This window comes from Loxodonta africana, chromosome 9, assembly GCF_030014295.1.
Source record: "Loxodonta africana isolate mLoxAfr1 chromosome 9, mLoxAfr1.hap2, whole genome shotgun sequence".
Classification (NCBI taxonomy): domain Eukaryota; kingdom Metazoa; phylum Chordata; class Mammalia; order Proboscidea; family Elephantidae; genus Loxodonta; species Loxodonta africana.
In genome coordinates, this window is record NC_087350.1 from 122,974,279 (window position 1) to 122,990,036 (window position 15,758).

General features: G+C 54.1%; 1 protein-coding gene across 4 annotated transcripts; it reads right to left on the reverse strand.

Annotated features, from left to right (window-relative positions):
- Positions 1-6,371: 6,371 nt before the first annotated feature.
- On the reverse strand, positions 6,372-14,631 carry SAPCD2 (suppressor APC domain containing 2). 4 transcript variants are annotated; one of them, XM_010602419.3, is made up of 6 exons: positions 13,847-14,631; positions 11,503-11,615; positions 10,556-10,702; positions 10,067-10,204; positions 9,831-9,956; positions 9,529-9,760 (listed from the first exon to the last, which is right to left on the reverse strand). In XM_010602419.3, the coding sequence occupies exons 1-6, from the start codon at positions 14,418-14,420 to the stop codon at positions 9,632-9,634; spliced, it is 1,227 nt and encodes a 408-aa protein (XP_010600721.1). In that variant the 5' UTR covers positions 14,421-14,631; the 3' UTR covers positions 9,529-9,631. The 4 variants fall into 4 exon arrangements, with proteins under 4 accessions (XP_023398190.1, XP_023398188.1, XP_010600721.1 ...); XM_023542422.2 differs by having other exon boundaries at positions 6,372-9,956; XM_023542421.2 differs by having other exon boundaries at positions 10,067-10,702.
- Positions 14,632-15,758: the final 1,127 nt, after the last annotated feature.

Below are 15,758 nucleotides of genomic sequence, written 5' to 3' on the forward strand. Positions count from 1 at the left end.
AAACTTCCTCCTGAACGTACAGCCACTAAAGCAAATGGAAGAAATGATGAAGTAAAAGAGACGAGCAGATTTCACAGGGTGGCTCAAGAAGACAAAGTAAAGTTATCGTAATGAAAACTGCAGACAGATGGAGCTAGAAAACCAAAAGGTAAGAACGTGCTCGGCATTTCTCAGGCTGAAAAAACTAAAGAAAAAATTTAGTGCTGGGGTTGCAATATTGAAGAATTCTATGAGCATCAAAAGAAGATGGAGGGAATACACAGGGTCACTGTACCAAAGAGAACTGATTGTCATTCAGACATTTCAGGAGGTGGCATGTGATCAAGAACCGATGGTACTGAAGGAAGAAGTCCAAGCCGCACTGAAGGCGTTGGCAAAAAATAAGCCTCCAGGAATTGATGGAATAGCAATTGTGATGGTTAAGGTTATATGTCAGCTTGGTTAGGTCATGATTCTCAGTGGTTTGGCAGTTGTACGATGTGATTACCTCCAAGGTGGGATCTGCTGTGTGTAGCCAGTTTTCTCCACAACTGTGTGAGCCATTTCCTTGATATAAATCTGTCTATATATATGTTTATATGTTTTGCTTCTCTAGAGAACCCAGCCTGAGACACCAATTAAGATGTTTCAACAAATGGATGCAACAGTGGAAGCAGTCACTCGTCTACGCCAAGAAACTTGGGAGACAGCTGCCTGGCCAACTGGTTGGCAGAGATCCATATTTGTGCCCATTCCAAGGAAAGGTGACCCAGCAGAGTGCAGAAATTAATGAACTATATCATTAATATCACAGCAAGTTAAATTTTGTTGAAGAGCATTCAAAAATGGTTGCAGCAGTATATCAACAAGTGACTGCCAGAAATTCAAGCTGGATTCAGAAGAGAACATGGAATGAGAGATATCATTGCTGATGTTTGGTGTATCTTGGCTGAAAGCACAGAATACCAGAAAGGTGTTTACCTGTATTTTGTTGACTATGCAAAGGCATTTGGCTATGTGGATCATAACAAATTATGGATAATATTTTGGAGAATGGGAATTCCAGAGCACTTAATTGTGCTCACGTGGAACCTGTACATAGACCAAGAGGCAGTCGTTTGAACACAACAAGGGGATACTGCATGGTTTAAAATCAGGAAAGGTGTGTATCAGGGTTGCATCCTTTCACCATACTTACTCAACCTGTATGCTGACCAAATGAATCCAAGAAGCTGGACTATATGAAAAAGAACATAGTATCAGAATTGGAGGAAGACTCATTAACAACCTTTGATATGCAGATGACACAACCTTACTTGCTGAAAGCAAAGAGGACTTGAAGCACCTACTGAGGAAGAACAAAGACTATACCCTTTGGTATGGATCACACAGCAAGAAAACAAAAATCCTCACAATTGGGCTAATAAGCGAAATCATGATAAATGGAGAAAATATGACATTTGTCAAGGATTTTGTTTTACTTGGATTCACAGTCGATGCCATGAAAGCAGCAGTCAAGAAATCAAATGACATATTGCATCGGGCAAATCTGCAGCAAAAGACCTCTTTAAAGTGTTAAAAAGCAAAGATGTCACTTTGAGGACTGGCTTAGTCACCTAGTGCTGCTATAATAGAAATACTACAAGTGGGTGGCTTTAACAAAAAGAAATTTATTCTCTCACAGTCTAGGAGTCCAAATTCAAGGTGCAGCTCCAGGGAAAGGCATTCCCTCTCTGTTGGCTCTGGAGGAAGGTCTTTGTCATCAATCTTGCCAAGCCAAGGAGCTTCTCAGCGCAGGTACCCCTGGTCGAGAGGATGCACTATTCTCCTGATTCTTGTTTCTTGGTGGTATGAGCCTCCCCTGTCTCTCTGCTCACTTCTCTCTTTTATATCTCAAAAGTGATTGATCTGAGGAGGGGGCGCCAAGATGGCAGAGTAGTCAGATGCTTCCGGTGATCCCTCTTACAATAAAGACTTCAAAAAACAAGTGAAACAATTATATTTATGACAAGCTAGGAGCCCTGAACATCAAAGGCAAAGTTAGAAAATGGACTGAGCGGCAGGGGGAAGGAGAGACAGTTCACAAGCGGAGAGGAGTTGCTGGATCTGAATCACGGGAACCCTCAGGCGCCATTCCCGGGAGCGACTTTGGCGGGATGGTGGCAGCCTTTGGCTGCAGTTTCCTTGAGGAGAGGCGGCCAACCACACAGCCTACTCACACCTCCGAGACCAGAGAAGTACGGCGTTCTCCGCAAAAGCTAAGTACTTTCATATATTTTACCATGCCCCCAGCCCCAAGCCAGCTTCAGTGGCTGTTGAGTTCCCTGGGCCTGAGCTAGGCTCTGCTGCGGGCCCTAAGCCATTCTCCCGGCCTTGGAGAAGGAACAAATTTACAATTGGGGAAAAGATAATCTGCCCCCTCCGCTAACCTGGGGAGCTCAGGACAGAAGCAGCTCCTGTCCAGGCATAAAGGGTCCATGGCCTTTGAATACCTTTTCCCCCTGCATGGACCAGTGTGGGCCTATTTCAGGAGAATAAGCCCTTGTTGGCAGACTGCAACTGTTTCAGCTGTGTGGTGGAGAGGTGGGTGTTTGATGTTTGACACCGCTTTGCCTATTAAACAGGGTCCTCGCCTACCCGCATCAGGGGTTTAAGGACTGGTGGCTCCACTCAGGTCACCCAGCCACCTGCAACAGGGCTCCAAGGATAACTAGTACTTCCCAGTCCTTACAACCAAAAATATCGGGTGCCCATGGTCCTTCTGCAGCATGGTCCTCTTTGGTGAAATGTCTGTTCAAGTCCTTTGCCCATTTTATGATTGGGTTATTTGTCTTGTTGTTAAGTTGTGGGAGTTTTATATATACATTGGGTATTAGATTCTTGTCTGATGTATGGTTTCCAAAGATGTTCTCCCAGTAGGTAGCTTGTCTTTTCACTTCTTTGTTAGTCTTTTGATGAACAAAAGTTTTTAATTTTTATGAGGTTCCACTTATTTTTTTTTTGTCTTTTGTTGCTTGTGCTTTTGTTGTTTTATTAGATAATCCATTGTCAAAAATGAAGCCTGACAGCATTGTCCCTGCATGTTCTCCTAAGAATTTTATGGTTTTAGTTTGCACATTTAGATCTTAACCCATTTTGAATTTGTTTTTGTGCATGGTGTGAGGCATGGATCCCGTTTCATTTCCAAATTGTGGAAACCCAATTTTCCAACACCATTTATTGAAGAGACTTTTCTTTCTCCCATCAAATGAACTTAGCATGCCTGTCGAAAATCAGTGACCATAGATGTGTGGGTTTATTTCTGGACTCTCAATTCTATCCCATTGACCTATGTGTCTATTGTTATATACCAATACCAGGCTGTTTTGATTACTGTAGCTATACGTTGTTGTTGTTAGGTACTATCAAGTTGGTTCCAGCTCATAGCAACCCATGTACAGCAGAAACACTGCCCGGTCCTGCACCGTCCTCACAATCTTGTTATGCTTAAGCACATTGTCGCAGCCACTGTGTCAATCCATCTCGGTAAATATCTTCCTCTTTTTCACTGACCAACCACTTTACCAACCATGATGTCCTTCTCCAGGGACTGATCCCTCCTGACAAAATGTCCAAAGTATGTGAGATGTAGTCTTGCTTCTAAGGAGCATTCTGGTTGTACTTCTTCCAAGACATATTTTTTAGTTCTTTCGGCAGTCCATGCTATGTTCAATACTCTTCTCCAACACCACAATTCAAAGACATCAGTTCTACCTTGGTCTTCTTTATTCATTGTCCAGCTTTCACATGTGACGGAGGCAATTGAAAACACATGGCTTGGGTCAGGCGCACCTTAGTCTTCAAGGTGGCATCTTTGCTCTTCAACACTTTAAAGAGGTCCTTTGCAGCAGATTTCCCCAATGCAAGGTGTCTTTTGATTTCTTGACTGCTGCTCCCATGGCTGTTGTTTGTGGATCCAACTAAAATGAAATCCTTGACAACTTCAATCTTTTCTCCATTTATCATGATGTGGCTTATTGGTCCAGCTGTGAGGATTTTTGTTTTCCTTATGTTGAGGTGCAATCCATACTGAAGGCTGTGGTCCTTGATCTTCATCAGTAAGTGCTTCAAGTCCTCTTCACTTTCAGCAAGCAAGGTTGTGTCATCTGCATAACGCAGATTGTTAATGAATCTTCCTCTAATCCTGATGCCCCGTTCTTCTTCATATAGTCCAGCTTCTCGGATTATTTGCTCAGTATACAGACTGAATAGGTACGGTGAAAGGATACAGCCCTGATGCACACCTTCCCTGACTTTAAACCAGTCAATATCCCCTTATTCTGTCCAGACAACTGCCTCTTGGTCTATGTAGAGGTTCCTCATGAGCACAATTAAGTGTTCTAGAATTCCCATTCTCCGCAGTGTTATCCATAATTTGTTATGATCCATACAGTCGAATGCCTTTGCATAGTCAATAAAACACAGGTAAACATCCTTCTGGTATTCTCTGCTTTCAGCCAGGATCCATCTGACATCAGCAATGATCTCCCTGGTTCCACCTCCTCTTCTGAATCCAGCTTGAATTTCTGGCAGTTCCCTGTCAATATATCGCTGCAGCCACTTTTGAATGATCTATAGCTATACAGTATATTTTAAAATCAGGAAGTGTGCATCCTACTTTGTTCCTCTTTTTCAATGCCGTTTTAGCTGCTCAGAGCCTCTTGCCATTCCATATAACGTTGAGGATTGGTTTTTCTATTTGCGTGAAGAAGGCTGTTGGAAATTTGATCGTGATAGTGTTGACTCTATAGATCACTTTAGGTAGTATTGACATCTTAAAAATGTTAAGTCTTCCAATCCAAGAACATGAAACATCTTTCTCCATTTATTTCAGTCTCTTTAATCTCTTTCCCCAGTGTTATGTAAGTCCTTCAGGTCCCTGGTTAGATTTATTCCTAGATATTTTATTCTCTTAGATGCTATTGTAAATGGAATTGTTTCTCTAATTTCCTTTCGGGTTTCTCATTGCTGGTGTATAGAAATCCAAATGATTTTTGTTTTCCAAACTTGTACCCTATAAGAACTATGCTAAATTCTTCTGTTGGCTCTAGAAGTTTTCTTGTGGACTCTGGGGTTTTCTGTACATAAGGTCATGTCCATGAATAGAGATAATTTTACTTCTTCTTTTCTAATCTGCATAGCTTTTATTTATTTATTCATTTTTTCTTGTCTTACTGCTCTGGTTAGGACTTATAATAAAATATTGAATGAAAGTGGTGAGGTGGGCACTGGTAAGTTCTTTTGATGAACAAAAGTTAATTTTTATGAGGTCTCATTTGTTTAGTCTTTTGCTGTTTGTGCTTTTGTTATTGTATTAGATAACCCATTGTTAAAAGCTACCTGATAGCCTTATCTTTAATTTCTTTAGACATACAAAACATAGTTATCTTCTGTTCTCTAGCTGATAATTTCCCCAATATAATGTACTTACATATCTTGTGATTTCTCATTTATTTCTATCATCTTATTATGTGTTTTCCGGTTTCTTTCTTTCTTCTTCAACTGGAATTTCTTTGTCCTTTTCTCACCTCTCTTCCTCTGCTTCTTGGGAAGACACACAGTGTATATCAATTGTTTTAATTGGTTCTCTAGGGCATTTTAACACACACAGTTAATAAAAATTTCAAGTTAATATTGTTTATATCTGACTGTCTACAGATGCTGTCTGTTGTTTCTGCTGGCTCTCGTGATGTATTGATTCCTTGGACCTTGATCTACAAGAAATCCTTGTGGCTGGTGATGCCACACTCCCCTAGAGTAGTGGTTCCCCCAGGAGATATTGAGCAGTACCTGGGTATATTTTTTGTTGTCACTAGATGCTACTGGCATCTAGTGTGCAGAGGCCAGGTGTTATGAATTGTGTTCCCCAAAAATGTGTGTCAATTTCTAGTATTGTGTGATTGTCCGCCATTTTGTCATCTGTTGTGATTTTCCTGTGTTGTAAATCCTACCTCTATGATACTAATGAGGTGGGATTAGCAGCAGTTACGGTAATGCGGCAGGACTCAATCTACAAGATTAGGTTGTATCTTAAATCAATCTCTTTTGAGACATAAGAGAGAGAAGTGAGCAGAGAGACAGGGACTTCACACCACCAAGAAAGTAGAGCCAGGAGAACTTGATAGTGCCCAGCTACCACCAAAGACCATCCTAACAGGGAACACACAGAGGCCCGGGTGGAGCGGGAGAAAAGTGTGGAGCCAAACTCAACTTCATGTAAAAAGACCAGACTTAATGGTCTGACAGACACTGGAGGAGCCCCCGAAACTATGGCCCCTGGACATTCTGTTAACCCAGAACTGAAATCATTCCTGAGGGCCACTCTTTAGACAGATTAGACAGGATTATAAAAATACACTTGAGGAATGTACTTTAGTTCAAACAGATATATGAGACCAAATGGGCAGCTCCTGTCCAAAAGCAGGATGAGAAGGCAGGGAGGGACAGGAACTGGTAGAATGGACACAGGGAACCTGGGGTAGAAGGGGGAGTGTGCTGTCACATTGTGGGGATTGCAACTAATGTCACAAAACAATATGTGTATAAATTCTTGTGTGAGAAATTAACTTGAGCTGTAAACTTTCACCTAAAGCACAATTTTAAAATAAATAAACTAGTGCCAGGAGAAGAGCACGTCTTTTGGACACGGGCCCCTGTGCTGAGAAGCTCCTGGTCCAGGGGAAGACTGACGACAAGGACCTTCCTCCATAGCTGACAGAGAAAGACTTCCCCCGGAGCCGACGCCCTGGATTTCAACTTCTACTAGACCGTGAGAGAATAAACTTCTGTTTAAGCCATCCACCTGTGATATTTCTGTTACGGCAGCACTAGATAACTAAGACACCAGGGATGCTGCTAAACGCCCTACCGTCACACATAGAACAGCCCCCACAACAAAGAATGGCTTAGCCCGGAATGTAGCTTGTGCCAAGGCTGAGAAGCCCGGCCTCGGAGAGCCGTGCACCTGTCCTGGGGTTGCCCGGGCCCCGTCAGACTGGAGCCTCTTTCAAATCTGCCCGAGGTCTCTGGGGCCACACAGCCAGCCTGATGTCAGGCTGCCAACTTGGAGGAGGCATTTTTCCACACTCCATGGAACACCAAGGTCAAGAATAACACATTGAATTCAATTCATACAGGCAGAAAGCTGGGGCTGAGGCTGGGGAGAATGGGGAGTCGGTGTGTAACGGGTACAAGGTTTCTGTCTGGGGTGCTGAAAAATCTCTGGAGATAGACAGCAGTGATGATGGTGCTGTGAATGCAGTTAGCGCCACTGAATTGCACACTTAAAAAGGGTTAAAAGGACAAATTTCATGTTACGTGTATCTTGCCACAATAAAGACAAATTTGTTTGGGAACCCAAGGAAATATAAGAGGCATGTGTCCCTGAGCCACTTCTACAGGGAGAGCTCATTTCGGGCTCCGGGGAGGTACCGGTGTCTGTGCCCCACCTCCTGAGCCCCAGGGGAGTGCACGACGGCCAGGCTGGGCCGAGGAGGCCTCCCTGCCTTGGCCTCTGTGGCTTCCTTTGCTCTGTGCCTGTGTCTGAAGTGGGGGGCTGGGAAGGGGCTAGCCTGGTACAGCAAGGCAGCGGGCTCCAGGCCAATGGAACAGCATGTGCAGAGTCCACAGGGAGGGAGGCCAGCTGCTCCCATGTAGCCACTGGACGGACTGTGGAGGAGGATCCTGCTGGGGCCAGAGTCTGCCCTGAGGGACAGGGGCCATGGAAGGGTTAGAGGCAGGGGAGGTGCCCTCAATTTTCAGTTTCAGAAGTCACCAGCCATAGGCAGAGAATTGTTAGAGGAGGCCCCTTGTGGGGGAGTGATTAGGACTTGGGCCCATTGGGGGATGGCCGTGGATGGGAGGAAGGGCAGAATTTTCAGGGCTGGGGGGCTTCTCCCTGGCTGGGGCCAGACTAATGACTGCACGGCAAGCCTGCTGGGTATTGGGGGCCATGGGGGTACCGTGTCCTTCAGGACCCCCTCCCTTTCTGCCTCTGGTCCTGTGGCTTGGCCATGGGATGCCCATCCTAACCTGCACCATGAGCTTGGTCGGGAAGTCTGGGGTGACAGAGACCCCCTGGAGAACCTACCCCATCCTCCTGGAGGGATCTTGTGCTTAGTGGAACCACCCTGCAGGCTAAGAGCACCCATAGGAAAGTTCACACAGAGCTGGAGCTCGGGAAGGAGCACCCAGGACCCCTCCTGCTAGATGGGGGGCACCCTCTGATGCTCTTGGTCTCCATGCAACAAGCATGCCCACACTCCACATCTGGGCCTTCAGGCATGAAACCCACTGTGGCATTGCTATGACCTCAGCTGAGGGTCCTCATGTCCCTTCTGGGGTCCAGATGCATGGCAGGCTATCCTCTGCCCATGTCCACTGAAGCAGGCCTGGTGCAGGGGGCAGGGAAGCACTCAGGCTGGGACACTGCCACAGCCTCTTCCGGTGCCAAGTAGTTCCCCTTTTCTGTCACTCAGGGGGAAGTATCGCCTTACGGCCCAAACCTGGGCCAACACTGGGTGTGGTGAGGGTGGAGGGTGCTGTGCAGGCCCCCAGACCTTGCATCCCATGGGTGGACCTAGCTGAAGGTGCCTGGCCCACAAAGTGCCTCAGGGCACACCCGGGAGGCCCAGGCAGACACCTTTCCAGGGACAGTCATCTCCAGGCGAGGAGAGCAGCTGTGTCTTGAAGCCCATGCTGGGACACCTGCACAGCCCACCAGGCTGCTGGTCCAAGGCGCTGAACTGGGTCACAGGCTGCTCTGCAGGGCTGTCTGGAGCTCCAGCCCTTAGTTTGTTCAAAGCTGGTGCCTGTGGAGAGGGGGCAAGGCCCAGCTCTCTGCCCTACTCCTGGAACCTACCCAATCTGTTCCTGTGCAGGTGGATCCCCCTTCAGCCTCAGCCCGGGCATGCACTGGGACCACCCTCCTGGCAGATCACCCCACTGTCCCAGTGAAGCTGGCGCTGGCTGAGCCTTCCTATCGAGGCTCCCCATCTGCTCCCACCTGTCACCTTGTCTGGGTCCCCTCGGGCCCGAGCCAAACGCAATAACACACTGGGCCCTCAGGTCTCCCAGCCCACCCCCCAGACCCCCATCTGAGAGACCCCTGGGGACTCCAGAAAGGGCCTTTGCTCGGCGCTCGACGGGCGCCCTCTGCTGGCTGCTGACGGAAGTGCAGCCTAGTGTGCCGGGTACCTTTACTGGAGACCTGGGTTCAGATCCCAGGCTCAGAGGAGGGGACAGCGCTTTTGTAAACACGGGAGTGGGGCTGCCACGGACCCCTTCCTGCCCAGGGGCTGCCTGAGACGCGGTAGCAGAGGAGGGTCCCCCCTCTCCTCTGACGTGGCAGTAGCAGCTTCAGGTTGTGGCTACACCCCCCCGCCCCAGGTCAGACCCAGAAGCCAGGACCCCGTCCATGTCTGGGGGCCTCCTGTCTACTGGCCTCCCTGGGACTGAGGGGACGAGGGATCCCGGGTTGGGAGGGAGAGGAGAGAGCACCCGCTCCAGGCCTATGTCCATGTCACCGGCGGTCCTGGGCCGGAGATGGGGCCCAAGGGGGTGCCTGTTTGGGGCAGGTGCCAGGCCAGAGGCCGGTCTCCGTTCTGGCAGCCCCTTAGATGAAGGTGGAGTCTAGGGGTCCGGCCTCCTGCTGGCTGTGGGCTCGAGCCTCGAACAGCTGCTTGATGAGAGCCGATTTCTCCTGCTCCAGTTGCGTGATACGCTCGCTCTTGTCCGTCACCTCCTGGTGGGCAGTGGTGGGGGTCAGGGCCAGCCAGACCCTGGCCCCACTCCGCCCCCTCCCCATGCCTCACCTTAGTGAGGAGCCGGTTCTGCTCCTTCAACATTAGGATGGTCTGCTGAAGCCAGGCTGGGGCTGAGGTCGAGGCAGGGGCCAGGGCGGAGGGGCCCGGGGGCCCTGAGGACGACCAGGGAAAAGCCTGTGGGAGGGCATGGTCAAGTGGGCCTGGCATTGCCCTGCACAGCATACAGGACAGAGTGAGGGGCACGGGGGCGGGGGCACTCACCCTACGTGGGGGAGGGCACTCACCCTGTTGGGGTGTTCTGGGGGGGCACTCCCTTTCCCAGCACAGGCTGCAGCCAGCAGCTCCCCGAGGCACCGGGCCACCTCCTGTACCTTGGGCAGCAGCTGCCCCAGAGAGTGGGGGCTTCCCTCAGCCCCCAAGTCCTGGAAGGAAAGTGGGGCTAGTGGCCACAGACCAGGGCCAGCTAGGGGTCCCACAGGTGGCACTCCTGTCCCCCATAGTTGCTGCTCAGAGCCTAGAGGGAGTCCAGTGGTGCTGGTGCTGAGGAGGTCAGCCCCAGGCCTCCTTATATGGGGTGGGGCTGGGGAGGGAGTCATAATGCTGGTAGGGGGGTCCCAGCACCCTGGGGTGGGAGGTTCAGCCACTGTGCCCTGGAATGGGAGCAGCCATGACTCCCAGGGGTGCCTGGGCTGGGGGTGGTTCCTGTGTGTATATACGTGTGCATACACATGTGTGGTGAGGTCTTGGTCGCCCGCTGCAGAGGCATCACTCACGGTGCCAGCTCTGCTCTGGCCCAGGCGGCGTTGGCGCTCCTGGACGCGCTGCAGCTGCTGTTGGTACCAGTCCCGGCCCCGTGCCATCATCTCCAGGCCCTGCAGCAGCACCTCCTTCTCCTGCTCCAGCTCCCTCAGCTGCTTCAGCTGCAACATGCGTGTGCATGCAGGCATGCAAACACTTCAAGCATGTGTGCAGGTAAGCACACACATATGCACAAAGGGCCCAAGGCTTGAATGGAGCTATGGGTTCACACAGAGGCATGTGTGCAGGTTCAATCACACACAGGTGTGCACAGCAATAACACATATCTGCAAACACACCTGTACAAGTGTGCACCCTGCATGCCCCGTTCCTCCTCCTGTGTGAAGGAGTCCCGGCCCTTCTCAACCCCTCTGCTCAGGAAGAGGGGAGTGACTGATTGGAGCTCAGTGCTCCTGTCTTCAGGAACGTGCCTATCTGAGGCAAGCACACAGTGGGTGAGCAGATCTAACCTGGCAGAGAGGCGCTAGGGAAGTGGGCTTGGGCAGAGCAATTCTGGGGAGAGGCCCAAACCCACCAAACCACACATCTAAGCTTCCTTCTCCCTAAAGGACAGCCTGATCTGCTGCCTGGCCCCGGCCCCATGCCTCAGATGGGTTCAAGCTGGGGAGAGAGATGTTTAGACCATCTGGTGACCAGCGTTCTCACCACCAAAAGCCAAACTCGTTGCCCTTGAGTCAATTCCAACTCACAGCAACCCTAGAGGAACAGAGAACTGCCCCCTAGTTTCCAAGGAGCACCTGGTGGATTCCAACTGCCAGCCTTCTGGGTAGCAGCCGTAGCACTTATCTACTACGCCACCAGGGTTTCACCAAAACCCAGGCCAAGCAGTGGCCCAGGAGACCCTAGCCTGGGGTGCTGGGTCTAGTTCCAGGCAAGGAGAGCCCCATAGACCCCCACTCACTAGGTCGCAGTCCACGCCATTGGTGATGGTGTGTCTCCGATGTTCCCCTCGGACACGTGAGGCCCGCCGGGTGTCCCCCGTGTCCACCTCCATGGCCCTGCAGGCCCCTGCACCTACACAGAGAGGTGTGGGCCTGGATCACTCTGGACCTCCCTGTTCACACACAGCCCCCGCCTGGCTTCCCGCTCCATCCTGAGCTGCCCAACCACCCCTGGCAATGCAGGCTCACTCGGGGTGTCAAAGCCCAGCAAAGGTGGGTGCCCAGGCCTGTGGGGCTCTGAAAACAACCACATACCCTGTGGGCTCCTCCCCTACCCCAGCTCCAGCTGAGCCTCATCTCAGGTCCCAGTCTAGCCTGGCCCACATCCCACCTCTGTGCCTGGCTAATGCTTGGTCCCCAGTCGATCCTCACCAGATATACACCGGCTGTGCTTCTAACACCGGGGGTGGGAGGGTACGTGTTTGCTTATCCCACACACACACTAGCCCAGAGGGCAGCCGGCTTCGCCTGGCTGGTTTCTGCACCCCCTTTGTCCACACCGTGCAGGCAACCCCACAGGGGCTGCTCAGCTGCTGGGTAAGGGAGGAAGAGGGGCCTCTGGTCTTTTCTGCACCCCCTCCCCTCATCTGCATGGGACCTTCAAAGGACTACAGGCTCAGATGCCCGTGGAGTGTGGGGTGGGGGTGATGGAGGCCTAACCTCTTCAAGGAAGGCAACTGCAATGTAGTTAGCTCCAAGCGCAAATGGAACTGCATACAGCGGGTAAGCAGGGGTTCCCCTAGCACATGCTCGGGGCATTCACATCACACCTAACCAGTCTGCAGCAACCTGCACCTGTGGGGCCCCAGGTAGCCTGGGGTGTACACCAAGCCCCCAAGTGGGGAGGAGGAAGAAGGGCCTGGATCTGAGTTGGGGCATGGGATGCTGTGTGTGGGTGGGGACTTTCTGTTCCTGGGGAGCTGGGGGCCTTGGAGTTCCAGATTTGGCAACGAAGAGCCACCTCTGCCCCACCTAATATGTCCTGCCCTTCCTCTGGGCTTCTGTTGGCCTGAGGCCTGCAGGGTACCCACTGTGAGTGTGCCCCCTGGTGGGTGCAGGTCGTGTGCATGGTACTTAGAGCAGTGCAGTGACTGAGCCGCACAGGGCACCAGGGCCTCCAAACTCCCAGTCCTTCTGTTGCCTGAGATGCCTCGGCTGATTTCAAACTGTGTGTAGCCACAAGGATGGCACCAGCCCCCAGAAGCCCCCATGGGGACAGAGAGGGAAGTCTTGGTGGTGAGGAGCATGGGAAGTCTGGATGGAGGAGCCCCCGAGAAGCAGTTGGAGAGATGGCATCCCTAGTCTGGGGACGGGGGTGCTAACTCAGTACACATAACCAGAGGAGGCCTGTGGTCAATGCTGGGGACTGGAATCGTGGTGGAGGTGGGTGGAAAGATCCAGGGAGGCTGGCTGAACTGGTGGGCAGGACTGAAAGGACTGGCAGCTGCCGCTAGTGGAAGGCCTGCATCTGGGGGGCATTGGAGCGGGCTGTATGGGCCTTCCAGGCACATGAACAGGCTGGATGGGCTGAGAGCCGAGCTCCACCCCCATCCATAATGTAGTTCCTGTTCCCAGGGCAGGTGCCCCGGGTGGGGGGGGGGGCAAACAGGGGGCCATTCAGCTGTCTTCTGTTGTCCCTGACAACTGGACCGGAAGCCAGCTAGGAGCCTGCCCAGGGGCTGCGGTCTGTTCCTGCCTGGCTTCAGCCGCAGGGGGGGTTTCACAGAGCCGCCTGTGCCAGCCCTCACTGGAGTCCCACCTGCCCCCTTGCTCTCTCCTGGAACCAGGGCCAGGTCCTCCTGGACCTGGTCCAGTGGCTCCTCCCAGCCCTGGCCTCCCTGAGCTGTCAAACTGAGAGGGACTCACGGTCTGGGGCCTCTCACCTGCACCACAGGGGACTGCCTCCACCCGAGCAGCCACAGCGATGAGGAGAGGGCCCAGGGGTTCCCAGCTGTGGGCAGGCACCCCGGTGGGAGCCCTCCTTCACAGCAGGCAGGTGTGCCAAGTGCCCAGCTCAGGCACCCAGTGGGCTCCTGGGACGATCTGCAGAGCCACCCACCCACCCTGGTAGCCTCACGGTGTGGCAGGGGAGGGGCTGGTGTTGCTTCCTTTGGGTGCCCACGGTCAGGTCCCTGAGGGCACCCTGGGGAGTCCTCTTTCCCTCTAGGCCCGCCTAGGCGCGCTCCAGGCTCAGGCGCCGGCGACGAAAAGCTGCCCCCCGGACACCCCATGGAAAACGTACAGGCAGCAGCTCCTGACAGGGCCGAGGGGCACCGAGGCCGAGCGGGTGCAGCCCGCACTCACCAGAGTCCACGCTCGGGCTCCGCTCAGGCTCCGCGGGCCCCGGGGCCGCCTCGCGCGGGCCGCACAGTCTCTCCAGGCTCCGGGCCGCGCAGCAGGGGCCGGACGGAGGCGGGCGCGCCCCCGGGAGCAGGGCCTTCTTATCGAGCACCGTGCGCGGTTCGTCTGCCGGGGCGAAGAGCAGGCGTTGCTGCGGCAGCAGTTTTTCTGCGGGCCTCGCTCCTGGGCCGCCCGCCTGGGCCGGGGCGCGCGCCGGGCCCCGCGGGCCGCTCTCGGCGCTCAGCAGCGAGAAGCGCAGACCCGCCACGAAGCGCTCGAAGGTCAGGTAGCCGCTGGCCGGGGCCGCCTGCCGCAGGCCCTCAAGCACACCGTGGGGCAGCTCGCGCGCGTCGGCCCCCTGCCACCGCGACTCGATCTCGCACAGGTGCACGTAGCCGCGCCGCCGGTCGTCCAGGATGTCGAAGAGGGTGCGCAGGCTCTGCAGAAAGGCGCGCGGCAGCCCCTCGGTGCCCAGGCCCGGCGCGGGCGCGGCGGAGGGCAGCACGCGGCCCCGCTCGGCCATCGCGGCCGCGGCCATGGGCGCTCTCGCTCGCGGCCCGGGGTCTGTCCCCGAGTCCTCGGGCGGTCTGATCCGGGGTCTATCCTGAAGTCTGTCCCAACGTCTGTTCCGGGATCCGTTGGGCGTTCGTCCTCGCGTCCTCCCCGGGACCTGGCCAGGGGTCCGTCTCGGGGCCGTCCTAGCCCCTAGCTCAGAGCGCGTCCGGGCGGCGAGGAGGCGGCGAGGCCGGGCCCGGCGCGCGCAGCTCCCCCGACAATAGCTGCTACTTTTTGAATGGGGCCCGCCTCACCGCGTCATCTCTCATTAGCATTTGCGGCAGCCATTGGCCGATGCTGGCCCATCGCCTCCCTGATTGGCTGAGAGGCAGCCAGCCCGGGTTTGATTTTTCCTGCCCAGGAGCCGGCGCCCCGCGCGCTCCCTCCGCTGCTTGGCCCGTGCGCCTCGCGGTGCAGCCGGCGGGGTGCTGGGAGGGTGCGACGGGCCCCTGGGCGTGCCGGGCCGAGACCCCCTTTTTCTGGCCCCCTCCCAGGACGGCCGGGGTGGGGGACAGAAAGCTGAGAGTGGACCTCCCCGCTAGTCTCCCGCCCGCCGGCCACCAGCTCTCGCGGGAAGGCTGCAGCCCTTTCTCCCGCCCAGCAGCGGTTGGCCGCCCAGGCCACCTCTCAGAGGGGCGGGGCCTGGCACCTTGGAGAAAATCTGTCCCCAGGTGGCCTCGTGGGATAAGGGTAGGGACACACCCCTCCAGGGACCCTACTTTTCCTCTGTAACTCCCCCTGCCTTCTTCCCTGAAGGTCCTCTGGCCAAGGGCTGCATCTGGGCCCCCCTTCTTCTTTGCCAGGAGGGTCCCAAGGGGACCTGGGGCTCCAGCCAGCTGGGCGCTTCCTCTCACACAGAGGCCTCTCTGTCCCCACCGCTGCCAGCTCCTCCCCCGCCCCCTGGGATAGTCTGGCCTTTCCTGCCGGCTGTAGGACAAAGCCACTTTCTCCTCTGTCCCTAGATCCCCATCTGATGACAGGCCTCCCCAGAGTTCTGAGTGCCACTGCTCTGGCCCCTTCCTCTGGCTGGACAAACTCGGCAGCCATCCTGCTGGCTCCCATGGCCTCCTCACAGGTCGGCCTGGGCAGCTGCTGAGCTTCTAGCCAGACCTGGTCACCCTGGCTGGCGAGTCTGGAAGAGAGGCCCTGCTTTCTACAGTCTGGCTCTGGGAGCCATCTCAGGGCCAGTGACCCGCCCCAGCAGGACCCCCTCGAAGCCAGCATGCTGAATGCCTGCCTCCACCCTTGTCCATATTCCAGGACTCTCCCTGCCCCCATCCCTACCCCCAGAGTCTCTCCAGACTGCCCCCCGCCCTGAGCC

What these genes read in the sequence shown, in the direction of transcription:
- SAPCD2 (XM_023542420.2), bottom strand. Translation starts at nt 14,420, where the DNA reads ATGGCCGCGGCCGCGATGGCCGAGCGGGGCCGCGTGCTGCCCTCCGCC. An exon ending in GAGCCCGAGCGTGGACTCTG is followed by an intron (nt 11,616 to 13,846) that starts GTGAGTGCGGGC and finishes CTCTCTGTGTAG; the next exon opens with GTGCAGGGGCCTGCAGGGCC. An exon ending in CCCCAGAACACCCCAACAGG is followed by an intron (nt 9,957 to 10,066) that starts GTGAGTGCCCTC and finishes GCCCTCCCACAG; the next exon opens with GCTTTTCCCTGGTCGTCCTC.